At 49.5% G+C, this 25,132-nt stretch overlaps 1 protein-coding gene across 1 annotated transcript in view; it reads left to right on the top strand.

Annotated features, from left to right (window-relative positions):
• LOC119315954 (amino acid transporter AVT6A-like) overlaps positions 1-23,309 on the top strand; it is an 81,374-nt gene extending 58,065 nt beyond the window's left edge. The window contains exons 3-8 of the mRNA XM_037590380.1: positions 14,337-14,395; positions 15,806-16,161; positions 16,249-16,401; positions 22,113-22,319; positions 22,399-22,864; positions 22,950-23,309. Coding sequence (XP_037446277.1) covers positions 14,337-14,395; positions 15,806-16,161; positions 16,249-16,401; positions 22,113-22,319; positions 22,399-22,864; positions 22,950-23,061 — 1,353 coding nt within the window. The 3' untranslated portion in view covers positions 23,062-23,309. The remainder of the gene's footprint in view (positions 1-14,336; positions 14,396-15,805; positions 16,162-16,248; positions 16,402-22,112; positions 22,320-22,398; positions 22,865-22,949) is intronic.
• The last annotated feature ends 1,823 nt before the right edge of the window (positions 23,310-25,132 follow it).

Here is a 25,132-nt window from a genome sequence, read left to right as displayed (position 1 = left end):
CCCACTCGGGGGCTTAGCTGCAGTCCAGTACTCGCCTAAATTCTCTCACTAAGAGACTTAGCTGCAGTCCAGTACTCGCCTAAGTTTGAAAAAATCCTACCAAGTGGAGAGCAATCCTTCCACTCGGGGGCTTAGCTGCAATCCAGTACTCGCCTAAGTTCTCTCACTAGGAGACTTAGCTGCAGTCTAATACTCGCCTAAGTTTGAAAAAATCCTACCGAATGGAGAGCAATCCTCCCACTCAGGGGCTTAGCTGCAGTCCAGTACTCGCCTAAGTTCCCTCACTAGGAGACTTAGCTGCAGTCCAGTACTCGCCTAAGTTTGAAAAAATCCTACCGAGTGGAGAGCAATTGAGGGAGTCCTGGATTAGGGGGTGTCCGGATGGCCGGACTATACCTTCAGCCGGACTCCTGGGCTATGAAGATACAAGATTGAAGACTTCGTCCCGTGTCCGGAAGGGACTTTCCTTGGCGTGGAAGGCAAGCTTGGCGATACAGATATGCAGATCTCCTACCATTGTAGCCGACTTTGTGTAACCCTAACCCTCTCTGGTGTCTATATAAACTGGAGGGTTTTAGTCCGTAGGACAACATACACAACAACAATCATACCATAGGCTAGCTTCTAGGGTTTAGCCTCTCCGATCTCGTGGTAGATCTACTCTTGTACCACCCATATCATCAATATTAATCAAGCAGGACGTAGGGTTTTACCTCCATCGAGAGGGCCCGAACCTGGGTAAGACTTCGTGTCCCTTGCCTCCTGTTACCATCCCGCCTAGACGCACAGTTCGGGACCCCCTACCTGAGATCCGCTGGTTTTGACACCGACATTGGTGCTTTCATTGAGAGTTCCTCTGTGTCGTCACCGTCAGGCTTGATGGCTCCCACGATCATCAATAGTGATGCGGTCCGGGGCTGAACTTGTCTCCCCGGACAGATCTCTGTCTTCGGCGGCTTTGCACTGCGGGCCAATTTACTTGGCCATCTAGAGCAGATCGAAAGCTATGCCCCTGGCCGTCAGGTCAGATTTGGAAGTTTAAACTACACGGCTGACATCCGCGGGGACTTGATCTTCGACGGATCCGAGCCACTACCAAGCGCGCCGCACTGCCACGACGAGCATGATCTGCGGGGACCTGAAGGCCGCACCCGCATCGGCTTCGACCCTTAATTTGGAGCCAACTACATCGATCGAGGATGGATGGTTGGACGCCGCCTCGGGGGCTGTGATCCTAATGGCGATTGAGCCAAACACTAGCCCCGCACTCCACGAGACTCATGATTACAAGGAGCCGGACTCCTCTCCGGACTCTGATCCATTCGCACCTCTGCCGATCGAATCCGATTGGGCGCCGATCATGGAGTTTACTGTCACGGACATCTTTCAGCACTCGCCCTTTGGCGATATTATGAAATCACTAAAGTCTCTCTCTTTATCAGGAGAGCGCTGGCCGGACTACGGTCAGCGAGATTGGGATACGGACGATGAAGAAATTCAAAGCCCACCCACCACCCACTTTGTAGCCACCGTCGACGATTTAACCGACATGCTCGACTTCGACTCCGAAGGCATCGACGGTATGGATGCCGATGAAGGAGACGATGAAGAACCAGCGCCTATTGGGCCCTGGAACGCCACCTCGTCATATGACGTATACATGGTGGACGCACCAAAAGATGACGACGAGGAGCGGAAGGACGCACCGAAGGCTGGTTCCATCGAAAAGCAGTCAAAGCGGCGACGCAAGCGCCGCCCCAAATCCCGCCTCGACAGAAATAGCGATCACACAGACCCAGCGCTGGAGCAGGGCGAACCGCTGCCGGACATCGGCAATCCGGATAATCAAACCGAACAAACAAATCTTATCAAGGATAATGGTCCAGACGACATAACGTCGGACAGGCACTTGGAGCAGCAGACTGCTCGTAAAAGGCCCGTTGCCACTGCGAGGAGTCTGAAAAAGCAGAAGCAAAGGCTCAAGGCCGTGCAAGACACACTCCAAATCAGATGGAGTAAAATACTCAACACAGCAGCAAGGTACGGCGACAATTGCCCCTCCAAGAGCTACCCAAAGCGGAAGATGCTACCTGAATTCGATGAGGAGGCCTCAGACCCCCCAGAACCAAATATCGAAGCAGCCACCTGGTCGGATAGACGACCCCTCTACCAACACAGAGCGGCATACAACGCCGCTCACCATACAACACGCAACCAATGCGAGGGCTCGCACCCAAAGGACGGTGCAACAAGATCCATCTATGGACCACGCAAGCGCGCCCCAGCATACAATGCAACACAACAAATATCTGAACAACGTGGTACACCCAGCTACAGGGGTGCCGCACACCCCCTATGTTTCACTGATGAGGTGCTGGACCACGAATTTCCAAAGGGATTCAAGCCCGTAAACATAGAGGCATACGACGGAACAACATACCCTGGGGTCTGGATTGAGGACTACATCCTTCATATCCATATGGCTCGAGGAGATGATCTCCACGCCATCAAGTACCTACCCCTCAAGCTCAAAGGGCCAGCTCGTCACTGGCTCAAAGGCCTCCCCGAAAGCTCCATTGGAAGTTGGGAAGAGCTCGAAGACGCCTTTCGGGCAAATTTTCAAGGGACTTATGTCCGACATCCGGATGCGGACAATTTGAGTCATATAACTCAACAGCCCGGAGAGTCAGCCCGAAAGCTTTGGAACAGGTTTCTTACTAAAAAGAACCAGATTGTCGATTGTCCGGATGCCGAAGCCTTAGAAGCTTTCAAGCATAGCGTCCGTGACGAATGGCTCGCCAGACACCTCGGCCACAATAAGCCGAGAATGATGGCCGCATTAACAAACCTCATGACCCGCTTTTGCGCGGGTGAGGACAGCTGGCTAGCCAGATGCAGCACCAGCGACCCCAGTACATCTGAAGTTAGAGATGGAAACGGGAAATCACGGCGCAATGGCAATAACAAACGCCGGAATAAAGAAGACAACACGAAGGGCACGGCAGTAAATGCCGGATTCAAAAGCTCTCGGCCAGGTCAAAAGCCGCCCCCTAAAGGCACCAGGGATGAACTGTCCAGCCTCAACAAAATTCTGGACCAAGTATGTCAGATCCATAGTACCCCTGGTAAACCTGCTAATCATACCCACAGAGATTGTTGGGTCTTCAAGCAGTCCGGCAAGCTCAACACCGTACACAAGGGGGAGGATACACCAAGTGAAGACGAGGACGAGCCTCCCAAGCAAGACACGGGGGAACAAAAGAAATTTCCACCAGAAGTCAAAACAGTAAACGTGTTACACGTAATCAAGGGAAAAAATAACGCGGCACTCCCAGGAAAGTATACCCAAGTGCCTGTCACCACGAAGTCCTGCCACTGGTCATCTCAACCGATCATTTTCGACCATCACGATTATATAGCAAGTATTCGACACGCAGGATGGGCTGCCCTGGTATTAGACCCAGTAATTGGTGGATATCACTTCACAAGAGTCTTGATGGACGGCGGCAGTAGCCTAAACCTAATATATTAGGATACAATCCGCGGGATGGGGTTAGACCCAACACAAATTCGCCATAGCAATACTACCTTTAAAGGAGTAACGCCAGTCCCATGGGCTCGTTGTACGGGCTCCCTCCTACTATAAGTTATATTCGGCTCCCTCGATAACTTCTGTCGCGAGCATTTAACTTTCCACATCGCTCCGTTTCAAAGTGGCTATCAAGCACTGCTCGGATGTGAAGCTTTCGCTCGCTTTAATGCAATACCACACTACGCCTCCCTCACACTCAAGATGCCCGGTCCACATGGCATCATTACAGTGCACGGAAATATCAAGCGATCTCTGCGCGCCGAAGAGAGTGAGGCTGCCTTGGCCGCCGCACACTAAAGACGCCCGGACAAGCGAAAGCATCCAATAGGTCGTCAAGACCTCAGATACAACTAATCAAGTCCGGCGCCGCTATTTATACGGAATAAGTGGTTACACCCCTATTTGTCAATACAAGGGGCTCAACGCGCACAGACAAGTGGCAATTTCTTATCATCTTGAATTATACATGGTTTCTTTAAAAACTATCTTTTTGCATGATAACTTTTTCACTTAACTTCTTCTCTTTTACAGACGATCATCGTGCTACACCCGTCCAGGATACGGCACAACAGAGACACAGGCGCAGACATGCAGCAGGGACCCGCTCCAAGGATTCTTTTTAGATTAAGACCCTTCGTAAACCTTTTTTACTGTCTCTCGTTGATACATATCCACCGTTGAGAAGGATACTGACGTCTTGGCATGTGGCCACGCCAGAACAATGCACGTACCTGGATACAAGGGGCTTCTTACAAAGGCCACTATTTCGGCCCGGATTATACCACAAAGACCGAATACCTTAGGGAGTGTTTGGCGTCGCGAGTGGCCCTATATGCATCAGCTCCGAATCATTGTCTTTGGTCAAATGTTGGGTTTGCCCGGCTCCTGTGTTTTGGTGCCTTACGTTCCGCCTTGCCGGCTAAGGTGGCACCAGGAGAACTACTGCGATTGTGCCCTGGTTCATCCGGACGAGCACCTCAGTAGAGAAAGCCGAAAACTGACTGTCATGATATAGCGTGAGACTGGTCAACCGCTCGATGACCTGTGGGAATGTTAGAATTCCTCTGCCTTAACGAAGGGACGTTTTCCAGCCAGGCATGTACGCACCCCGGAATCGGGAGAGTGCGGAGCCACCAGGGGCTATCTAGTAGCCCCACTGTCAAACTCCTATGGCTAAGTGAAAGTGCTAAAGCATTATAGTCCGGTTGCCTCGCTCGCTCCACTATCACCTCCTTAATAGGACCAAGACGTTGGGTTAAGTGTGAACGCGTGTTTTTGCGAGCACCTCCGCATTATATGCGTGGGGGTTGAAGCCGACGACTGCAATCTTTCAGGTTATACACATGTATACATAAACGGCCGCCCAGGAGGCATCATATCACTTTCAGGCAAAAGTATAAAAATAGCCTTATAAAAATTTATAAAAGCATTTCGCTTACAATGAGATTACATATCACTCAAACATAATATTTTTTGAGCACTGGGTCTCTATCAAACGGGCACCCTCAAGAACTTCTTCAAAGTAGTGCTCGGCAGCCTTTCGACCTATAGCCGAATCCAGCGCTGCAACATTAGTAGCATCCATCTCCGCCCAGTATGCCTTAACACGGAAAAAGGCCATCCGTGCGCCCTCTATGCACGCCGACCTCCTCATCGCATTAATGCGCGGCACCACGTCAAGGACCTGCTGCACCAAGCTGAAATAGCTGTTCGGTTTTGACCTTTCCGGCCATAGCTGATCCACAACAGACCTCATGGAGAGTCCGGACAACCTATTTAGTTCGGCCCATTCGGCTAATTGGTCAGTTAATGAAAGTGGATGCTCGGGAGAATGGAATTGTCTCCGAAATAGCTGGTCTACTTCACGGTCCGTCTGACCCTGGAAGTACTTGGCCGCATCGGCAGCGCTCGCCGCCAAATCCATATACACATCCTCCGAACTCCACAGCCGATCCAGAGGGGCATACCGTGGATCTCCGAATTTCCTCCGCAACATAAAGGATTTCCCAGCTACAATATCCCCGGCTTCCCGCAGCTCCTCCTTCTTTGCCCTCATAGCAGAGTGGAGATCCTTTTTCGTCGCAACAGCCTTCTCAAGGTCCGATGCCTTCGCTTGCTTTTCCTTTTCAAGAACCCGACAACGGTCGGAGGCGGCTTTTAATTCTATAGCCATCTTGGCCATCTTGTCTCGGGTCTCGCCATGCGCGGCCTTCTTGGCTTGCAACTCTTCGGCCACCTTCACAGCAGCTGCATTACCCAACCTCGCTTGTTCCTTGGCTCGGGCAAGTTCTGCCTACAAGGCTTCAACAGTGGCAGCTCCATCTGCAGTCACAACATATTAAAGATACTGGCATCATGTTGCTCTTCCTATGTGGCATTTACCAGATAATGACACTTACCCTGTGCCTCGTCAAGCCTTTTGTTAACAAGCTCGGTGTTGGCGTCTGCCGCATCCAACTGCCGTTCTAAATGGGCAAACTCGCTAGTCCGGCTAGCCACCGGAGCTTCCATCACCTGCACATAGAGGCAGTATGGTTATTTCCTGGGAATATGATCCTCTGTTCGTCGTTGTTTCCGACGACAACCAGAGTCTCAGGGGCTACTATCTACACAGGGCACACCTAGCATGTACAGGATTATCATACATTCTTTTACGTACCTCAAAGCCTGTCAGTAGACTCATAAAAGCTTCATGCAATCCGCTTTCGGCAGACGATATTCTCTCCATCACCGTATTCATCAGCACACGGTGTTCATCTGAGATGGCCGCTCTCCCCACCAACTCCCTCAGAACATCCGATCGCACACTAGACGGTGTCGGACTCTTTTGTCTGCTCTCTTCGGGAGACGGACACTGGGAGCTTCGGGGGTCAATGGGATTATCTTCTGGCCTCACCGGACTCGGAGAGGCCCTCCGCGACGACACTTCAGGGTCGCCCGCTTCTGGAGCGGAGGAGTCCGGAGGAGGCGTTTCGCTCTCCATCATCTCTGGAAGAAGATCCCCCGAAGATGAGCTCATTTGAGAGGGGCTAAGGCCCGAACTGCAAAAATATATGCGGTGGTTATTTTCTTAGAAGAAAAGGATGGCATATCTGTACTACTAAAAGTATTTCGGGTCACTTATGACTCATGGGAGAATCGATCCCCCCGCGGACTTTGTGCGGCAACAGCGCCCCCCAAGGTAGGACCCTCTGTGGGAGACTTCTTCTCCCGTTTGGAAGCTTCGGCTTCCGAATCCCCGGGCGCAGTCCTTTTCCTCTTCTGGTCGTCTTCCTTCATGGAGACGCTCGCTCCCTCGTCTAGAATGGGCAACGTTGGGGGCCCGCGTCCGCCCGCATTATCCTCCACAGTATCTTCCTTCAAGGGCTCCGGGCAAGGTGCGGTCTGGAGCATCTTTTCCAATACCGGATTTTCCAAACCCTCAGGGAGGGGGCCGAACACCGAATCAACTTCGCCTTTGTTAGCCAGTCCTGGTCAAAACGCAAACTTTCAGAAATAACTTCGTAACAAAGGAGAGATAGTATGTTCGGCCGGAAGATGCCTTACCTGTTCGGCGGCGCGGTTACTACTCAGGCCCACGTCCTCGGTGATTTCCGGACACTCCACCTGAGGTCCGAAGAATGACTTGTACATCTCCTCGTGCGTCAGGCCGAGAAAATTTTGAATGGCACGCGGTCCTTCGGGATTGAACTCCCACAGGCGAAGAGCCTGGCGTTTGCAAGGCTGGACTTGACGAACCAGCATAACCTGTATTACCGCAACCAAACTGAAATCTCCACTGAAGAGATCTCGAATGCGGCTTTGCAGTATAGGCACGTCCTTGGCTGGACCCCAGCTCAGACCTCTACTGATCCATGACATCAGCTGTGGTGGAGGGCCCGAGCGGAAAACAGGGGGGCCGCCCACTTGGCACTTCTAGGAGCCGTGATGTAGAACCACTCCTGTTGCCACAATTCGGACACCTCTGGGATGGAACCTTTGGGCCACGGAGCTCCTGTCATCTTGCGTATTGAGGCACCTCCACATGCTGCATGTTGCCCCTCGATCATCTTCCGCTTCACTTCAAAGGTCTTGAGCCATAGGCCAAAGTGAGGGGTAACCCGGAGGAAGGCCTCCCACACGACAATAAATGTCGTGATATGAAGAAAGGAGTCCGGAGCTAGATCATGAAAGTCTAGCCCGTAGTAAAACATCAAACCCCTTACGAAAGGATCCAGAGGAAGGCCTAGACCTCAGAGGAAGTGGGAGACGAACACGACGTTCTTGTTGGGTTTGGGGGTGGGGACGGCCTGCCCTCGGGGAGGCAGCCGATGCAAAATCTCGGCAGTCAGATATCTGGCCTCCCTCAACTTTTTGATGTCTTCTTCCGTGATGGAGGAAGGCACCCATTGGCCTTGAAGGCTAGATCCGGACATGACTGAAGGTTCGGAGCACCTGACCTGAACTTCGGGCATTTGAGCTTGAGGTGGGGGAAGGATTCGATTGAACACGGGAGGGAAAAATAAAAGCCTTGTCCCCTTTATAAAGAGGGTGAATATCAAGCGTCCTCTCTGTGTCCGTTTGGACTTGCCTATAATCTATGAGTCCTAGAAGCGATTGGGTTACCCACGCCCGTATTGATGAGAATCCCAGAATAAGGGGACACGTTCTCTGCTTTAACAAGACATGCCAAGGAAACCGCCTCGCATGACATGCTGAGGTGGGATAATAAAACAACTCGGATAAAGGCTTGGCCGTGGTGTGTCACACTACGGAATACGTCAGCAGATTAGATTTGTGTAAATATTATTCTCTCTATGACAATATGTGGAAACTTATTTTGCAGAGCCGGACACTATCTTTGTGTTCAAAATCTTCTATGAAGTACTTGGAGGAGGAACCCGCCTTGCAATGCTGAAGACAATCTGCGCGCCGGACTCGTCGTCATTGAAACCTGGTTCAGGGGCTACTGAGGGAGTCCTGGATTAGGGGGTGTCCGGATGGCCGGACTATACCTTCAGCCGGACTCCTGGGCTATGAAGATACAAGATTGAAGACTTCGTCCCGTGTCCAGAAGGGACTTTCCTTGGCGTGGAAGGCAAGCTTGGTGATACGGATATGCAGATCTCCTACCATTGTAACCGACTTTGTGTAACCCTAACCCTCTCCGGTGTCTATATAAACTGGAGGGTTTTAGTCCGTAGGACAACATACACAACAACAATCATACCATAGGCTAGCTTCTAGGGTTTAGCCTCTCCGATCTCATGGTAGATCTACTCTTGTACTACCCATATCATCAATATTAATCAAGCAGGACGTAGGGTTTTACCTCCATCGAGAGGGCCCGAACCTGGGTAAAACTTTGTGTCCCTTGCCTCTTGTTACCATCCCGCCTAGACGCATAGTTCGAGACCCCCTACCCGAGATCCGCCGGTTTTGACACCGACAGCAATCCTCCCACTCTGGGGCTTAGCTGCAGTCCAGTACTCGCCTAAGTTCTCTCACTAAGAGACTTAGCCGCAGTCCAGTACTCGCCTAAATTTGAAAAAATCCTACCGAGTGGAGAGCAATCCTCCCACTCGGGGGCTTAGCAGCAGTCCAGTACTCGCCTAAGTTCTCTCACTAAGACACTTAGCTGCAGTCCAGTACTCGCCTAAGTTTGAAAAAATCCTACCGAGTGGAGAGGAATCCTCCCACTCGGGGGATTAGCTGCAGTCCAGCACTCGCCTAAGTTTGAAAAAAATCTTACCGAGTGGAGGGCAGTCCTCCCACTCGGGGGTCTTAGCTGCAGCCCAGTACTCGCCTAAGTTCGAAACATACCACGACGAGGTGCAGGTCGACTGCAACCTTCTCCTTAGGAGCTACGACACAGGTACAACGTACGCTCCATCCCTATCCGCAAGGGCGACGAGGTGCAGGTCGACTGCAACCTTCTCCTTTGGAGCTACGGCACCAGTACAACGTACGCTCCACCCCTATCTGCTAGGACGATGAGGTGCAGTTCGACTGCAACCTTCTCCTTCTGAGCTACGACACAAGTACAACGTACGCTCCATCCCTATCCGCAAGGACGACAAGGTGCAGGTCGACTGCAACCTTCTCCTTCGGAGCTGCGGCACAAGTACAATGTCCGCTCCATCCCTATCCGCAAGGACGATGAAGCGTTCTGATCAGTGAGCAAAGTCCATTCGAAGGCAAACACAAGCACATTCAGAGATAAACCAAATTCAGATAAATCCCAAAAGTTCCAAGCAGCAAATCAAAAGTACTTGGGCGCCAAGCCCGAAGGAGTTCAACGGTTACAACGATCACTCAGCATTCCGAGGCAAATTTAAAGCAGATTCAAGTTTCATAAGTTTGCTCACTCGGCCGGAGGAGGGCTGGCAGGCTCCACGAATGAGTCCAGATCAATCCCATCAGCGATCCAAGTGGCGGCAGCAATGAAAGTCTCCATGAAGGACTGGAAGTCATGCTTTTTGGTGTTAGCGACTTTGATCACAGCCAGCTTGTCTTCACGAGCCTCCTTGCAATGGACTCGCACCAAGGATAGCGCCACGTCAGCACCACACCGGGCGGAAGATTTCTTCCATTCTTGCACTCGGTCAGGGATCTCGTTCAGTCGAGTCATCAGGGATTCCAGGTCATTTTGGAGGGTCGCCCTCGGCCAAAGCGATGAGTCGATTCGGGAGACTACCTCCTTCAGGCGCGCGAGGTAGCTTGTGGCGCTGGCGATACGGGACTCCAGTCGGAGCACGTTCATTGTAGTTTCGTCGCATACTGGAGAAGCGATAGGGTCCAGACCCGTCTCGACCCTTCCAGTTTCCTCGTCGAAGTCTTGGCAGAATTCTACAGCCAAAAATTAGTGAATCGACCGAGCAAGATCCGATCGCAAGCATCAACACAGTCGGATTAGAAGAAATACCTTCCAGCGTGAGATAGAGCTTCTTGGCAAGAGTCCTCAGATAAGCTTCCGTGTCATTACTCTTGCGGATTGCAGACTCCAACTTTTCATTCAGGACGACCTTGTCCTTCTTCAGACTGGTCACTTCGTGGTTAGCTTCATTAAGACAAGATTTCAGTTTGTTCACCTCCCCTTCCAGCGTTCCGATTGAAGCAAGCTTCTGGTCTGCGAGGGCAGTTTTATCTTGGGCTGCTTTTTGCGTGGCAGCGAGGTCCGAGTCCTTCTTCTCCAGAGCCAACTTCATTTTCTCTGCAAAAGAAACAATCGAATCAAATAAGAGACCAAAGAAATATATTGAAAGTCAGTCGACAGTCAGTTACCTTCCATACCAGCGGCTTCGCCTTGAGCTTTCTTCAGATTCTGCTGGGCCAATTCCAAGTCGAGGTTGAGTTGCCTTTGCTTCTCCTCAAGTTCAGCAAACTTAGAAATAAGAGTACAAGACTTCTGCAGAAGGCAAAAGACGGATTAGTCGATAATATCAAAGGTTGTTTACTTCCGAGTGAATAAAACCTAAAGAAGTTCGCTTAGACCCCAGCCGACTGCACACAGTCGACTGCGGTCTCAGGGGCTACACCCAGCGGGTGCACTTGGCGTGCCCCCGCTGACTAAGACTCAACTCGTCCGGTCCGCCCGGACCAAGTCAAAAAAAAGAGAAGCTGTTCAGACCACAGCCGACTGCCAGCAATCGACTGCGGTCTCGGGGACTACACCCAGTGGGTGCACTTGGCGTGCCCCCACCGGTTCGGATCCTACTCGACCGGTCCGCCTGAGTCGAGTGTAAGGAGTGAAAAAGAAAGGAAAGTGGAACTCAGACCCCAGTCGACTGCCAGCAGTCGACCACGGTCTCAGGGACTACACCCAGTGGGTGCACTTAGTGTGCCCCCACCGGTTCAGATCCCACTCGCCCAGACCGAGTGGAAGAACGAAACTACTAAAAACAACAAAACACCCAGTGGGTGCTCTAATTCGACGCAAACAACAGGAGATTGTGTAGAATAAGATCTTTCGAGTAACATTTCCTCATAGAGCAAAAACAGTCGAAAAGTCTACTCACCTGGACATTGGCCCGAAGAGCAGCACTGGCGTCGTAGGCAGCCTGGCTGTTTTCATGCACCGTCTTCACCCGCTCCATCATCATGTCAGCCTGTCGGATGGCTTCCGCAGCCGCTTCCGACTGGTTGTCCGGGACGGGATAGCTGGTGAAAAAGTGAGCAGACGACCCAGGTGCGGCGGCTTGGAGCTCCGTGGCGTGGAGTTGGACGACTGAAGGAATCACAGGCGCAGTCGGCGGTGTGGAGTGCTCACTCGACAAGGGTGCAGCGAAGGTCACAGAGGCCCTGCCCGCGTCTTTAGGTTGACGGACGGGAGGTGTCGTAGTTGGTTCTTGCCGAGACATCCTACCAGCTGCTACCTTCTTGCTCTTCCTGGGCTTAAGAGCCACATCTTCATCGTCATCTGGAAGATCGATGATGTTGGGTAGAGCTGCAAGGCAGATCATTCGACCCCAAGTGAACCACTAGAACGCAATCGACCAAAGAATCAAGAACAAAATCGCAAGAGTTTATACATGGGTTGGAGGTTACTGCATCTTCCATCTCCTCGTCCCGGTACTAGAGAGAAGAGGTTCCTGACGTAGCAGCACTACAAAGACCCGCATTCAATCGGCTACGTCTGGTTAATCGAGTCGACGAAAAGGACAAGTCAGATGATTACCCGGAGATAGTAGGGACAGTCACTTTGATCCTGGGCAAAGCTTTTGGCAGTTTGGAGGAGGTGGCTTTCGGTGCTTTCGGCGCTGGAGGCGGCACAACTTTGGACTGCTTTGGAGCCTTCTTAGTTGGCGTTGGGGAAGACGTCCTGGGACGCTTCGAAGACTGTCCAATCGGCGCGGCCACCAAGTCCGGAGCGCTCGCCGGGTCATGAGCGTGTTTGGATCTCCTCTCCCTGCGAGGAGGCGAGTCGACTTCTTCGTCATCAGTCGATTTGTCGCTCTCCTCGTCCTCCTCGGCATCCGAGTGCCCCTCGCCGCTCTCGCCCCCGCTCACTCCTTCCTCGACGTCTTGTTCCTGCACTCCGTTGGGCATTGAGTACATGTCAATGAGGGCCTGAAAGAACAACGATCAAAGGAAATTCAGTCGACCATAAACAAGATGTCACATGGTGAACAAAAAGATACTTGATAAAACAGAATATACCTGCTCCGGTTGGTGCGAGTTGTCGAATGGAATCACCCTCCTAGACCCCCGAGGGTTGTCTTTGTTGCTGGTGATCCCCATCAACCACTTCTCCAAGGTATCCTCGCTGACATCCTCCGGGTGGATCTGAGTGGAATCCTGGAGCCCAGAGTACATCCACATCGGATGATCGCGCGCCTGAAGTGGTTGGATGCGTCAACCGAGAAAGACCTCCAGCAGATCCATTCCGGTCACCCCGTCGCGGACGAGTTGACCGACCCGCTCGACCAGCACCTTGACCTGCGCCTTCTCTTCTAGAACTACCTTCAGGGGGGCAGGCTTCTCCACTCGAGCCAAGGAAAATGGAGGAAGTCCAGTCGACTGACCCGGGGTCGGCTGATCCTTGCAGTAGAACCAAGTCGACTACCAGCCCCGGACCGAGTCGGAAAGGATCATGGCTGGGAAGGTACTCTTGCTCCTCATCTGGATCCCCAAACCCCCGCACATCTGGATCACTTGTGTCCTCTTGTCACTCGGATTGGCCTTTTTGACCGACTGGGAGCGGCAGGTGAAGATGTGCTTGAAAAGACCCCAGTGCGGTCGACAGCCCAAGAAATTTTCACACATCGACACGAAAGCAGCCAGATAGACTATGGTGTTTGGAGTGAAATGGTGAAGTTGAGCCCCAAAGAAATTCAAAAACCCGGGAAGAAAGGATGGGGAGGCAGTGAGAATCCACAATCTACATGGGTGGCGAAGAGAACACACTCACCCTCCCTTGGTTGCGGCTCGGTTTCGTTCCCCGGGAGCCATGCCGACTTGTGGGGGATCAGTCCCCCCTCCACCAGGTCGTCGAGGTCGTCCTGGGTGATTGTCGAGCGGATCCAGTCGCCCTGGATCCAGCCCGGCGGCAGGCCGGATCTCGACGAGGACCCGCCCCGGCTGGTCCGCTTGCCCTTCGCCTTCGTGGTCGCCTTCTTCGCGCGCTCCAGCGCCACCGTCTTCTCTTTCCCCATGGCAACGGGTCGAGCTCGAGCGAAAGTACGGCGACGAGGGCGGAAGCGAGCGTCGCGGAGAGATCGGGAGAAGAAGAAGAGAGAATGGGAGCGCACGGGGCAGAGGCCTGGTCCGGGGCCTTTTATAAGGTCGTCCACCGAGTGACTGACTGGTGGACCCAGACGATCTAAATAAATCCCGCAACAGTCGCGCGCGCAGTACGTGGCAAAAAAGGTGGCGCAGGGATCGAGGAGACTTGCCTAATGTGTCTTGATAACCTCGGTTCCGTCCGTCTGGCGCACTTCCCAAAATTCGAATCCCGCGAAATCCGCAGAGAGCAGAGCAACCTGTCAGACTGAAGACAAACATCCTCTACATCATCATTCGGAATTCTACCGTGAAAATTCACTCGACAAAAACCAAGAATGGACCAAGGCGACTGAGAAAGGAGTCGCGTCGTCACCTCAACTCATTGTTCCAGAACAAGATATACTCATAGCACAAAGAATGGGTCGGAAGTGTTTCCAACTCCTTCCTCACTCAAACCCTGATCCATTCGGGGGCTAATGATGAAGCTATGTACTTAGGGTAGGGTCATGGATCTGTCCAACATACCCTCCCCAAGGACATCTCTACAAAGAATCAGAAGCAGTCGAAGAGAAACCATCATCCACTCGACCGTGAAGATGTGCTCACTCGACCACCTTGAAGACACTCGACCACCAGAAGATGAGAAACTCTCCACTCTGCAATGGTCAGGACTTAAACCATAGCTTTATGGGCATTTACAACACTTTACTGCAGACATTACCAGTAACGCCCCTCTTTTATGAGCATTGACCTTGTGTAACGGAGGGGAGCTGGGGTCCTGGCGTACTCTATATAAGCCACCCCCTCCTCTGGGACAGGGGTTCGCACTTTCTGTAATTCACACGCATATATTCAGTCGACCGCCTCCGGGCTCCGAGACGTAGGGCTGTTACTTCCTCCGAGAAAGGCCTGAACTCGTAAAACTTGTGTGTACAGCTCCTCCATAGCTAGGATCTTGCCTCTACATTTCTACCCCCCCCCCCCTATTCTATTGTCAGTCTTAGAACCACGACAGCGGGGCGCAACCTAGTAGTAGGTCTCGTGGTGGTGGCAAAGTGCTGGAGCGGCGGCGGTGTAGCAGCAGATGTCCCTCAGCAACGCAACGGCTATGCTGATGAAGTTTCAGGCGGTTATCCGCACGCCTAAATTATACAGAAAGGCTTTTTTCCCTGTAAAATTGTAGGGCGGATGAGGTGATTGTATGGATCGTAGGCGAAAAGAAAGTCTTTTGGGAATACAGGATCTATTGCTCTTATGGCGGAAGTTCTTCAATCCAAATTTTACTCCGTGTCTTGTAGTTGTCGATAGGTGGTCTATAAATCTATATATTTTATTTATTTATTTTTGATATTCTTTGTACTATCTTGACATTTGATGAATAAATTGAAAGTTTTCCTCCAAAAATTTTGTACTCCGTGTGCTCTCTATGATTCATAGATTTTATTATGGCCGGGAGTGAATCCCAGCAGAATCTGCAAAGCTTGCTGTCGTGCAGAGATACCCCTCTCTTGAAGTTCACTGCAGCTTCCATGGTGGCAATGGAGATTGGAGGCCCGTGCTATGATCCTTGGTCCCAGCCAAGCGGTTGCTAAAACAGGAGGCGCTCTAAAAAGCTTTCTTCGAACCGGGATGAGGCCTACTAATTATAAGACGGAGATGTTCTCCTCCGGCCAAAGTTAGGGACGATCCGCCCCCAGTTCACTAGCTATCTCCCCATCGGCCGGCCATTGCTCGTTCCTCGATCGCCTCCTCCTGCGCCTGCGTGTCGGATATATACTCGGACGCCGTCCCGGAATTAATCCCCATTCTCCGGTGAAACCCCTGCATTTCACGACGTTCTAATCGATCGATCAGTGCCCGCGCGCGAAGCGAAGAGCTGCTGCTATTCGATCCAAAGCTGGAATTCCGCACGCGCAAACCTCATTATCCTCGGAGGTACCCGGCTCCCGCAGGCGCCATGGTGATGCCGATGGCGGGCGCCGGCGACGCCCCGGACACGGAGGCGAGGAGGCCCCTCATCGCCAGGAGGCACAAGGACGGCGAGGACGACGGCCTGGACGACGGCGACGCCTCCTTCTCCGGCGCGGTGTTCAACCTGTCCACCACCATCGTGGGCGCGGGCATCATGGCGCTCCCGGCCACCATGCGGGTGCTGGGCCTCGTCCCGGGCCTCACCCTGGTGGTGCTGGCCGCCGTGCTCACGGACGCCTCCATCGAGCTGCTCATGCGGTTCAGCAACGCCGTGGGCGCCGCGTCCTACGGCGAGGCCATGGGCGACGCCTTCGGGGCGCTCGGCAGGGGGCTCCTCCAGCTCTGCGTCGTCGTCAACAACATCGGCGTCATGGTCGTCTACATGATCATCATCGGTACCTACAGTACAACGATGTCGTTGCATTGCTCGAGAGAAAGAAATGCTCTGACTAATTTGTGGGTGTTGTGGTCGACGGACAAAGGCGACGTGCTGTCGGGAACTACTTCGAGCGGCAAGCACCATCACGGCGTGTTTGAAGGGTGGTTCGGCCCGAACCGCTGGAACGGCCGCTTCGCCATCCTGCTCTTCACCACCCTCGCCGTCTTCACGCCGCTCACATGTTTCAAGCGCGTCGGTACGTACGCCTAGGGCAATTTGCCCGGTTTCAATTAGTATAAAAAAATTAAAAATATTTATTTTTGGTCTCTTAAAAATATTGTGGATGCATTCATCATTTTTTTTTAACTTCGATGCATTCATCATAATAATACCACAAATATTAGGTTTCTCAGATGTCAAACCGTCTAGGCTTGATCAATTAACCCTTTGGAAACGGTTCCCCTAGAAAAAATCTTTGCAAATGGTTTTAGAGATATGTTGATGAATTCCCACACATTTTTCTTTTCCTAAATTCTAAAAAGTGCTTACGCACTAATTAGAGGAAACGAGGGGCCGGTCTTACACACGCATGCATGTAGTTTTATAGTCTAAATTTCGTCTTTATTCGTGACGTGACATGTACTACTAGGATGGTCACATGGGCAAGACACCGCATTATTGTATGGATGCGCATGTCCATTTATTCGGGTTTTCAAATTTTTAAAAAGTTATATCTTTTAAACCGTGCTTCCGAATTTAGATCCATTTTCATTATTGAAATCCTCGCGACGAGATCTTTGAAACTAGATCCCGCATGGGTATGTTTTGACGAAATTTTTTTGATGCCAACTTTGACACTATATTGTGCAACTCTATTACCACATGGTGCAACTTTAGTACCGGATTATGCAACTTTTTTAAAAACCAAGTTTGTAGCTGCATGATCCAAAATTCTTTTGATATTGCAACAAAGAAACCATGACAACCAACTTTTTTATGACGTGTAACTAGTCTACTACCTCGGCCAACTACGTAGTAGTCGATATGCAACCCTTCCACACTTTCCCTACCAGTGGTTTGTGCAACTTAGTCTGTTGTTTACGCCAACTGCCTATTAGTCGATGTGCAACTCCTTCCCCTACCTACTTGTGGATACATATTAGTTTTAGTTGGCGGGGGCAATAGACGGAGTTGCACATAGTCTGCTAGGCAGTTGGCCGGGGCAATATACAAAGTTGCACATCCATGAGTAATACAAGAGAAAGTTGCACACATTGTTAGATAGTTGGCCATCATAGCATATGAAGTTGCACATCTACTGCTCGGCAGTTGGCCGATGCAGTAAATAGTGAAAGCACATCCACTAGTAGGAGAGAAGTTGCACGTCAACTACTAGACAGTTGGCCTCGGCAAGAGACGAAGTTGCACATCTCACTTCAAGTGGGTACTTTTGGGGGTGGAGGCGCCATTAGTAAAAACTGCACGTCCACATGGTAGGTGTGAAGTTGCACATCCACTACGGTTAGTTGCACATTGACTGCTAGATGGTTGCACAAAATATGTACTAAAATTGCACAAAAAATATTTTATTGAAACATACTCATGCGGGATCTAATTTCGAAAAGCACGTCGCAAGGACTTCAAAGGTGAAAACGGATCTTAATTCGGATCCGTGGTTTAAAAGGTATGGCTTTTCAAAAATTCATAAATCATGAATTAAATGCTAGAAAGTCATCCACCCACGCCATGCAGGAAAAAGCCATCAACCGAATGCATGCATGTGGATCATTTAATGCCCTCTTAATGGGTTGATTTTGTTTAGTCATTTGAGACAATAAAATCTTTTCTAATCAGATGGAGGAGACAAATACTTGCCAAAAAAGATCATTTTTTTTAATTTTTGCCGGCTGCTCCGGAACGTCAGGGAGCAGCCGGCCGCTGTGTAGACGCGTCCTTTTCTTTTTGCAGCTTAATTTTTATTTTCACCTGCTTTAATAAACCCGTTTTACTTTAATTAAAAAAACAAAATAACCATATTTTTTCAAAAATTGACTTGCATATTAAAAAATTGGGAAAAAGGAGACAAAATAACTCCTTTTCAAATATCAATTCCTCTTAACTATTGTCGAAACCTCTCTCAATTTTTTTCTCTATTTCCTCTTTTAACTATATAATGCCAAAACTTATAGGTATCTCAAATGTCAAAATTGTCCAGTTTTGGTTCATTAACTCATCACTGATATCGGTTTTAGAGACAACAACAATAAATGCCCAAACATGGCAGCTTAATCTGAACAAACTTTTTTTCCTATAATTTTTAGATAAAAGGCAGGTGCCCGACTTTATAAATAAAGCCATGCACACAGCAAAGTACTCAAGTTTACAGCAAACTGAGCAGAACCCAGAGACAAGCAAGCACAGAAAGCTAAAGTCTTAAGGTGCAACAACAGCAAGTACAACAGATAACGACACAGAGGGCAACAATCTAATGACCACCAAAAGACATGGTCCGGGAGAGCACACACTCCACCTAAGGCCCATGAGCTTGATCAGCAGTAGAGATGGAAGTCGTTGTCGCACACTCTCGCGAGATCAAGAGCTGTGTGGCCTCTTATCGCCTTCCTTAGTCAGAGATTTCCACTGTTGTATCAAAGATATAAGTTCGAAAAGACAACCAGCGGGCTTAGAAGGAAAGACATGTTCAATAGTGAACTTGTTCCTAGTTGTCCAAAGTGTCCATCAGACAACAGAGAGCCCAAGCCAGAACATGCGCTTGTTCTGACCCTGTAAGGGCCCATCAATAAGATGCAAATCGGCAAAGTAAGTGGGGGCCGACGTCACACCCAGTCACAATCGGTATCCTCAGACGAAGAACAAAGCGCACAAAATTCAGAAGCAGAGCCATTTCGCTTGCGAATCTGGTTCGAGGCCAGCCAGTGCCACTCTTCCAACTCTGGATGAGAGAGGACCCTAGGGAAACCAAGGTCCTAGTTATTAAGGGAGAGCTACAAGATGGAAATCTTCTGGTGTGCAGAAAGCGCAAAGAGAGTTGGGAAAGAAACATTCAAAGGACCATCGCCAAGCCAACCAATCAAGCCAAAAACAAACAGAAGCAGTGAACGAAATTCATCGCGAACTTGAACCAGCTGCCTCCAAAACTGGGAACCCCCATTCCCAGAAGCAAAAAAAAAAGGTTCACGGTTTGGGAAATACTTAGCTTTTAGGATGTCATACCACACAACACAAGGGGGCACATTTAAGATTCTCCACCATTTAATGATAAGACATTTGTTCATAGTCTTAGTGTTAAAGGTACCCAACCCCCTGCGTCCATATTCTTCAGTCTACACATAATATTGCATTTAACAAGTCAGTATTTTCTCTTGTTGTTTGTCATACCTGGTGTGAGTGCCATCGGGGAGGCGATAGAAGCCCATTAGGAACATAGATAGGGAGGAGAGACGAGCACTGTCGAGGCAAACCCTGTCCGCGGTAGAGTTGTAACAGCCACACCAAGGCATAACACGGTTACCCACCTTTAGGACAGAAGGAAGAAAGACTTTTGAGCATAATTTGAGAGGAGAAATAGGCAAGCCCAAATAAGTAAAAGCGATGGAGCCTAGTGAGAGGCCACCCTCGCAGCCTCAACATCAGAGCATCCCGGCAGACCTACCTCACTTTTGGAGAAGTTAATTTTGAGGCCCGAGAAAGATTCAAAACAAAGAAGCAAAAACTTGAGGTTAGCAATGCAAAGGCCATTGTTCTCAAACATAATAATAGTGTTATCCGCATACTGTAAGTGAGAAACCCCTCCAGGAATAAGATCAGAGATAACAGGGATGATGTGACAAGCAGCAGCTCCGTTAATAATGCATGATAAGGCATCTTCCATGTGATTGAATAACAAAACGGTTACATTTTTCTCAAGAAGAATATTGACAGACATATAGAAGTGGAGAAAATAAAAAAATCTCTTGACTCAGCTGATTTTTTTAAAAGAGGGAATATGACATTTTTTGGAAAAATATATTTCAAGGAGACATTCTTTTATTGAAAACAAAATTTCTAACATGAAGACTTACACATAAAACAGAAAAAGGAAAACATGGAAGTTAGAAAATCACAAATATATTCAAAAATATATTATTCAAAGATATGGGGATTTAGAAAATAAAAAATAAAAAATCACTAGTAACTCTATTGAATTTCAAGGTTTACTACAACTTTAATTAGTTCCATGGTTTTGCACATTTTTTTCTGATTGTTATGAATTTGAAAAATGCAAAAGTCTTTGATAACATTAGTACAATATTTATGTTTTTCTTAAATTTTCAGCTTTGTTCTCGGACAATAAAGTTAATGGTACTCAAGTTGAGGAACGGAATCTATAATTTTGCAATAGTTAATAGTGAGCTATTTTTTAAAAAATACATTTTTTATTAAATTTGAGAAATAATACATGGATTTGAAATTTGGCAAAAAAATACAACATCGGCTCACGATTAGGATCCAGTCGGCTTAGCCTATGCCGACTAGGATCCGTTTGCATCAGGGGAGGCCGACTGGCAGTCAGGCAAAGGCATTAGCATTAGTTAGTACTAATCGTCTTAGTCGAAGCAAATTAGTACTAATTGGCTACACCAAAGACAATTAGTTCAAATCGTCTTAGGCTAAGCCGACAGCTGCATGGGACCAAAATTTTCACCAGACCATTGCATGGAACCATATTTTTGACCTTAATTTTATCCCGTCACCCTCGCCCGAGTTAGCCATAATTTCCCGCAAACTTTCCCTCCATATGTTCTAGGCATTATCCTTTCCGCCAACCCTTTCCCACCATTATTTCCTGCCAATCCTTTCTCGCCATCTTATTTCCTGCCAACCCTTTTCCATCATCTTCTTTCCCACCATCTTCTTTCCCGTTATCTTCTCTTCTCAACCTATAAAACCCCCTCCACGCAAAGGTGGGTAAGCAGTGTATTGTAGTCTCGTTAAGATGTCTGATTATCCTTGAAGCGTGCGAAGCAACTCCGTCCCGCGGATTTCATTTACCGAATGCTAACAAAAAAATAATAAAATTCGCACACCTAAATATATTATAACCGAGTATTCATAAGTATACTATAACCGAGTATACTTATAGTATACTATAACCGAGTATACTTATTGCATTTCTATAAGTATACTACCGTGCATTTCTGTTATAAAATTCGCACACCTAAATTCGCACAGAAATGCAAGTACGACAGACAAAATGACACTTGAATCATACCCTTGAAGCGTGCCAAGTAACTCCGTCCAGCAGACTTCACTCACCGGAGCACCACCACCACCACCATGGAGTCACCGGAGCACCACAACCACATCCATCTCCACAAAAACCATCACCAAGACCACCACGAGCTATCCCATCATGAGACCGATGTTTCCCTAGCCTCCTCCAAGCCTCTAGACTGGAACGGTGGAAATCGGGCAAAAAATCAGCTCACAAAGGAGTGTTAATTGGAGGGGCTTCGGTTTAGTGAGAGGAGAAAGAGACAATAGGAATAGAAGAAGAGAGAAAGAGGGCCGGCCCAATGGCTAAATGGCCACCTTTCGGCTAAGTTTCGGCCGACTGGCGAGTCGTCTAAGGCGTGGCTGACTGGTGGCTGGCCAGGCCGAGTGACGTGGTCCAGCCACTGGTCAGCTGCCATGTGGATGAGCGGGCCCTATCGGCCTCCCCTGATGCAAACGGAGCCTAGTCGGCTTAGGCTAACCTGACTGGATTCCAATCAGCTGCGCCTCGGCCGATTAGATCAAGTCGGCTTAGCCTGAGCCAACGCCGTATTATTTTTGTTATAAATTTGAAATCCGTGTATTATTTCTCAAGTTTAATAATAAAAAATAGCTAATATTTAAGGGACAAAAATTACACTTCTTACGATAAAATGGGGTTATATTTGTGAGCATTTTGCTGTTTTGATTTAGATTCACTGAAATACACTTCTGCGTTATCGGTGGCACTGGCCGTCGTGTTCGTGGTGATCACCGCCGGAATCGCCATGATCAAACTGACAAGAGGACAGATCCCGATGCCCATGCTGTTCCCCGACGTTCACGGGACCTGGGCGTCCATCTTCAAACTCTTCACGGCCGCTCCAGTTCTTGTCACCGCCTTCATTTGCCACTACAATGGTACACACGCGCTGCGCTAAGCAACTCCAGTTAGCCTGCACTGACACCGTCTGTCTGAATCATCACATCAATTGTGCAGTGCACCCTATCCACAACGAGCTCAAGGACCCGGCCCAGATCAAGCCGATCGTGCGGGCGTCGCTGGGGCTGTGCTCCGCCGTGTACGTGACCACCAGCTTCTTCGGGTTCCTCCTCTTCGGCGAGGAGACGCTGGACGACGTGCTGGCCAACTTCGACTCGGACCTCGGCATCCCCTACGGCGGCGTCTTCAACGACGCCGTCAGGGTCAGCTACGCGCTCCACCTCATGCTCGTCTTCCCCATCGTCTTCCACGCGCTGCGCCTCAACATGGACGGCCTCCTCTTCCCCTCCGCCCGGCCGCTGGCCTGCGACAACCGGAGGTTCGCGGCGCTCACGGCCGCGCTCCTCGCCGTCATCTTCCTCGCCGCCAACTTCATCCCCAACATCTGGGACGCCTTCCAGTTCACCGGGGCCACCGCCGCCGTCTCCATCGCCTACATCTTCCCCGCCGGCATGGCGCTGAGGTCAGTGAGTGGACAACAAGAAGCTTAGTTAATTTGTTCTTGATGATGGACTGTTAACTTGTTCATGCATGGACATCGTCGTCAGGGATCGCCACGGCATAGCGAAGAAGAGGGACAAGGTCCTGGCGTTGTTCATGATCGTGATCGCGGCGGTGTCGAACGGAGTGGCCGTGTACAGCGACGCTTCCTCGTTGTGATTCGGTGGCATACTGGCATGGCATGGGACTGGCAGCACCGGCAGCGGTCGCCTCCACCATGGCCAAGCCCTGACCATGGCGCTCTGTATGTATATTAGGTTGGTGATGAGAGACCGACTTGAGAGTCCTTCCACCTATAAATGCATGTACATGTAACATATCTCCGTGGTTCTGCGTGATGTGCAGAAAGTTGAGTAAGGACTGGATTCCAATCCATTGGCATGATAGTGCCAAGAAAATGCGACGTTATAAAGCTCTGAAACCAAGGCTGTAACGTCTTCAATTGGGGACGGAAAAATAGTTAGCCAACGATTCTCTTGGTCAATTTGGGTGAGAAGAGTGAGAGCAGTAGAGCGCACACAGGGGAACTGTTAAGGAGGAGATCAGTCCATTTCTTCACGATGATCAGTTGCAGCTGAGAACTCACCTGGGTTACGGCCCAACGCAGTACACACTGACCAACGGCCAACGCAAATAACCCAGTCTGGAATTTCTGGCCCAAGAGCACCTTTAATGATTTGAAGATTGCTAAGGGCAACTCCAACTAGGATCATCAAATGGACGACACCAAACGTCCGTGAACAGCCGGGCGGATGAAGACTTCCCGCCCGTAGTCATCAAATAAAACGGACACCGATTTTACATTCAATTTTTCATTAATTTTTACATAGTAAAATATCATTAAAACAATTTTAAAAAATTCCTCTACTGTTGGCCGAAGCGGGACGGTCCGGCCTCGTCATCGTTGGCGGCCGGTGGATATGAGGCGGAGGTGACGACTGATGCCTCTTTGGTATCATCGATGTGCTGCTCCGACGCGTCGTTGTCCTCCGTCTCTAGCCCCTCAATGAGTCAGTTGCACTTCGCATCGTTGGTACGGAGCTCCCAACACTCGTGACTCGTGGTGGATGGTGCAGGTGCCATGCGCGGAGGCAAGTACGACCCAGTTACGACGATGGTCGCCGGGCCCGTAGCAACCATGGTCATGACGGCAGCTTTGGATGGGCTCTCCGTGTCCAGCTGGTTCCTCCAGGAGACGAAAGTTATGATGCTGCTCCGCCTGCACCAGCCTGAACGTAGACACAGGCGACTCCTCCATCATGAAGGAAATATGCCCTAGAGGCAATAATAAAGTTATTATTTATTTCCTTATATCATGATAAATGTTTATTATTCATGCTAGAATTGTATTAACCAGAAACATAATACACGTGTGAATACATAGACAAACAGAGTGTCACTAGTATGCCTCTACTTGACTAGCTCGTTAATCGAAGATGGTTATGTTTCCTAACCATGAACAAAAGAGTTGATATTTGATTAATGGGATCACATCATTAGGAGAATGATGTGATTGACTTGACTCATTCCGTTAGCATAGCACTTGATCGTTTAGTTTGTTGCTATTGCTTTCTTCATGACTTATACATGTTCCTATGACTATAAGATTATGCAACTCCCGTTTACCGGAGGAACACTTTGTGTGCTACCAAATGCCACAACGTAACTGGGTGATTATAAAGGTGCTCTACAGGTGTCTTCGAAGGTATTTGTTGGGTTGGCGAGTATTTCAAGATTAGAATTTGTCACTCCGATTGTCCGAGAGGTATCTCTGGGCCCACTCGGTAATGTACATCACTATAAGCCTTGCAAGCATTGCAACTAATGAGTTAGTTGCGGGATGATGTGTTACGTAACGAGTAAAGAGACTTGCCGGTAACAAGATTGAACTAGGTATTGAGATACCGATGATCGAATCCCGGGCAAGTAACATACCGATGACAAAGGGAACAACGTATGTTGTTATGCGGTCTGACCGATAATGATCTTCGTAGAATATGTGGGAGCCAATATGAGCATCCAGGTTTCGCTATTGGTTATTGACCGGAGACGTGTCTCGGTCATGTCTACATTGTTCTCGAACCCGTAGGGTCCGCACGCTTAAGGTTTCGATGACAGTTATATTATGAGTTTTGATGTACCGAAGGAGTTCGGAGTCCCAGATGTAATCGGGGACATGATGAGGAGTCTCGAAATGGTTGAGACGTAAAGATCGATATATTGGACGACT

The sequence above is a fragment of the Triticum dicoccoides genome, chromosome 6A (assembly GCF_002162155.2).
Source record: "Triticum dicoccoides isolate Atlit2015 ecotype Zavitan chromosome 6A, WEW_v2.0, whole genome shotgun sequence".
NCBI classification, from domain to species: Eukaryota; Viridiplantae; Streptophyta; class Magnoliopsida; order Poales; family Poaceae; genus Triticum; species Triticum dicoccoides.
This window is presented reverse-complemented; position numbering and strand designations above follow the sequence as displayed.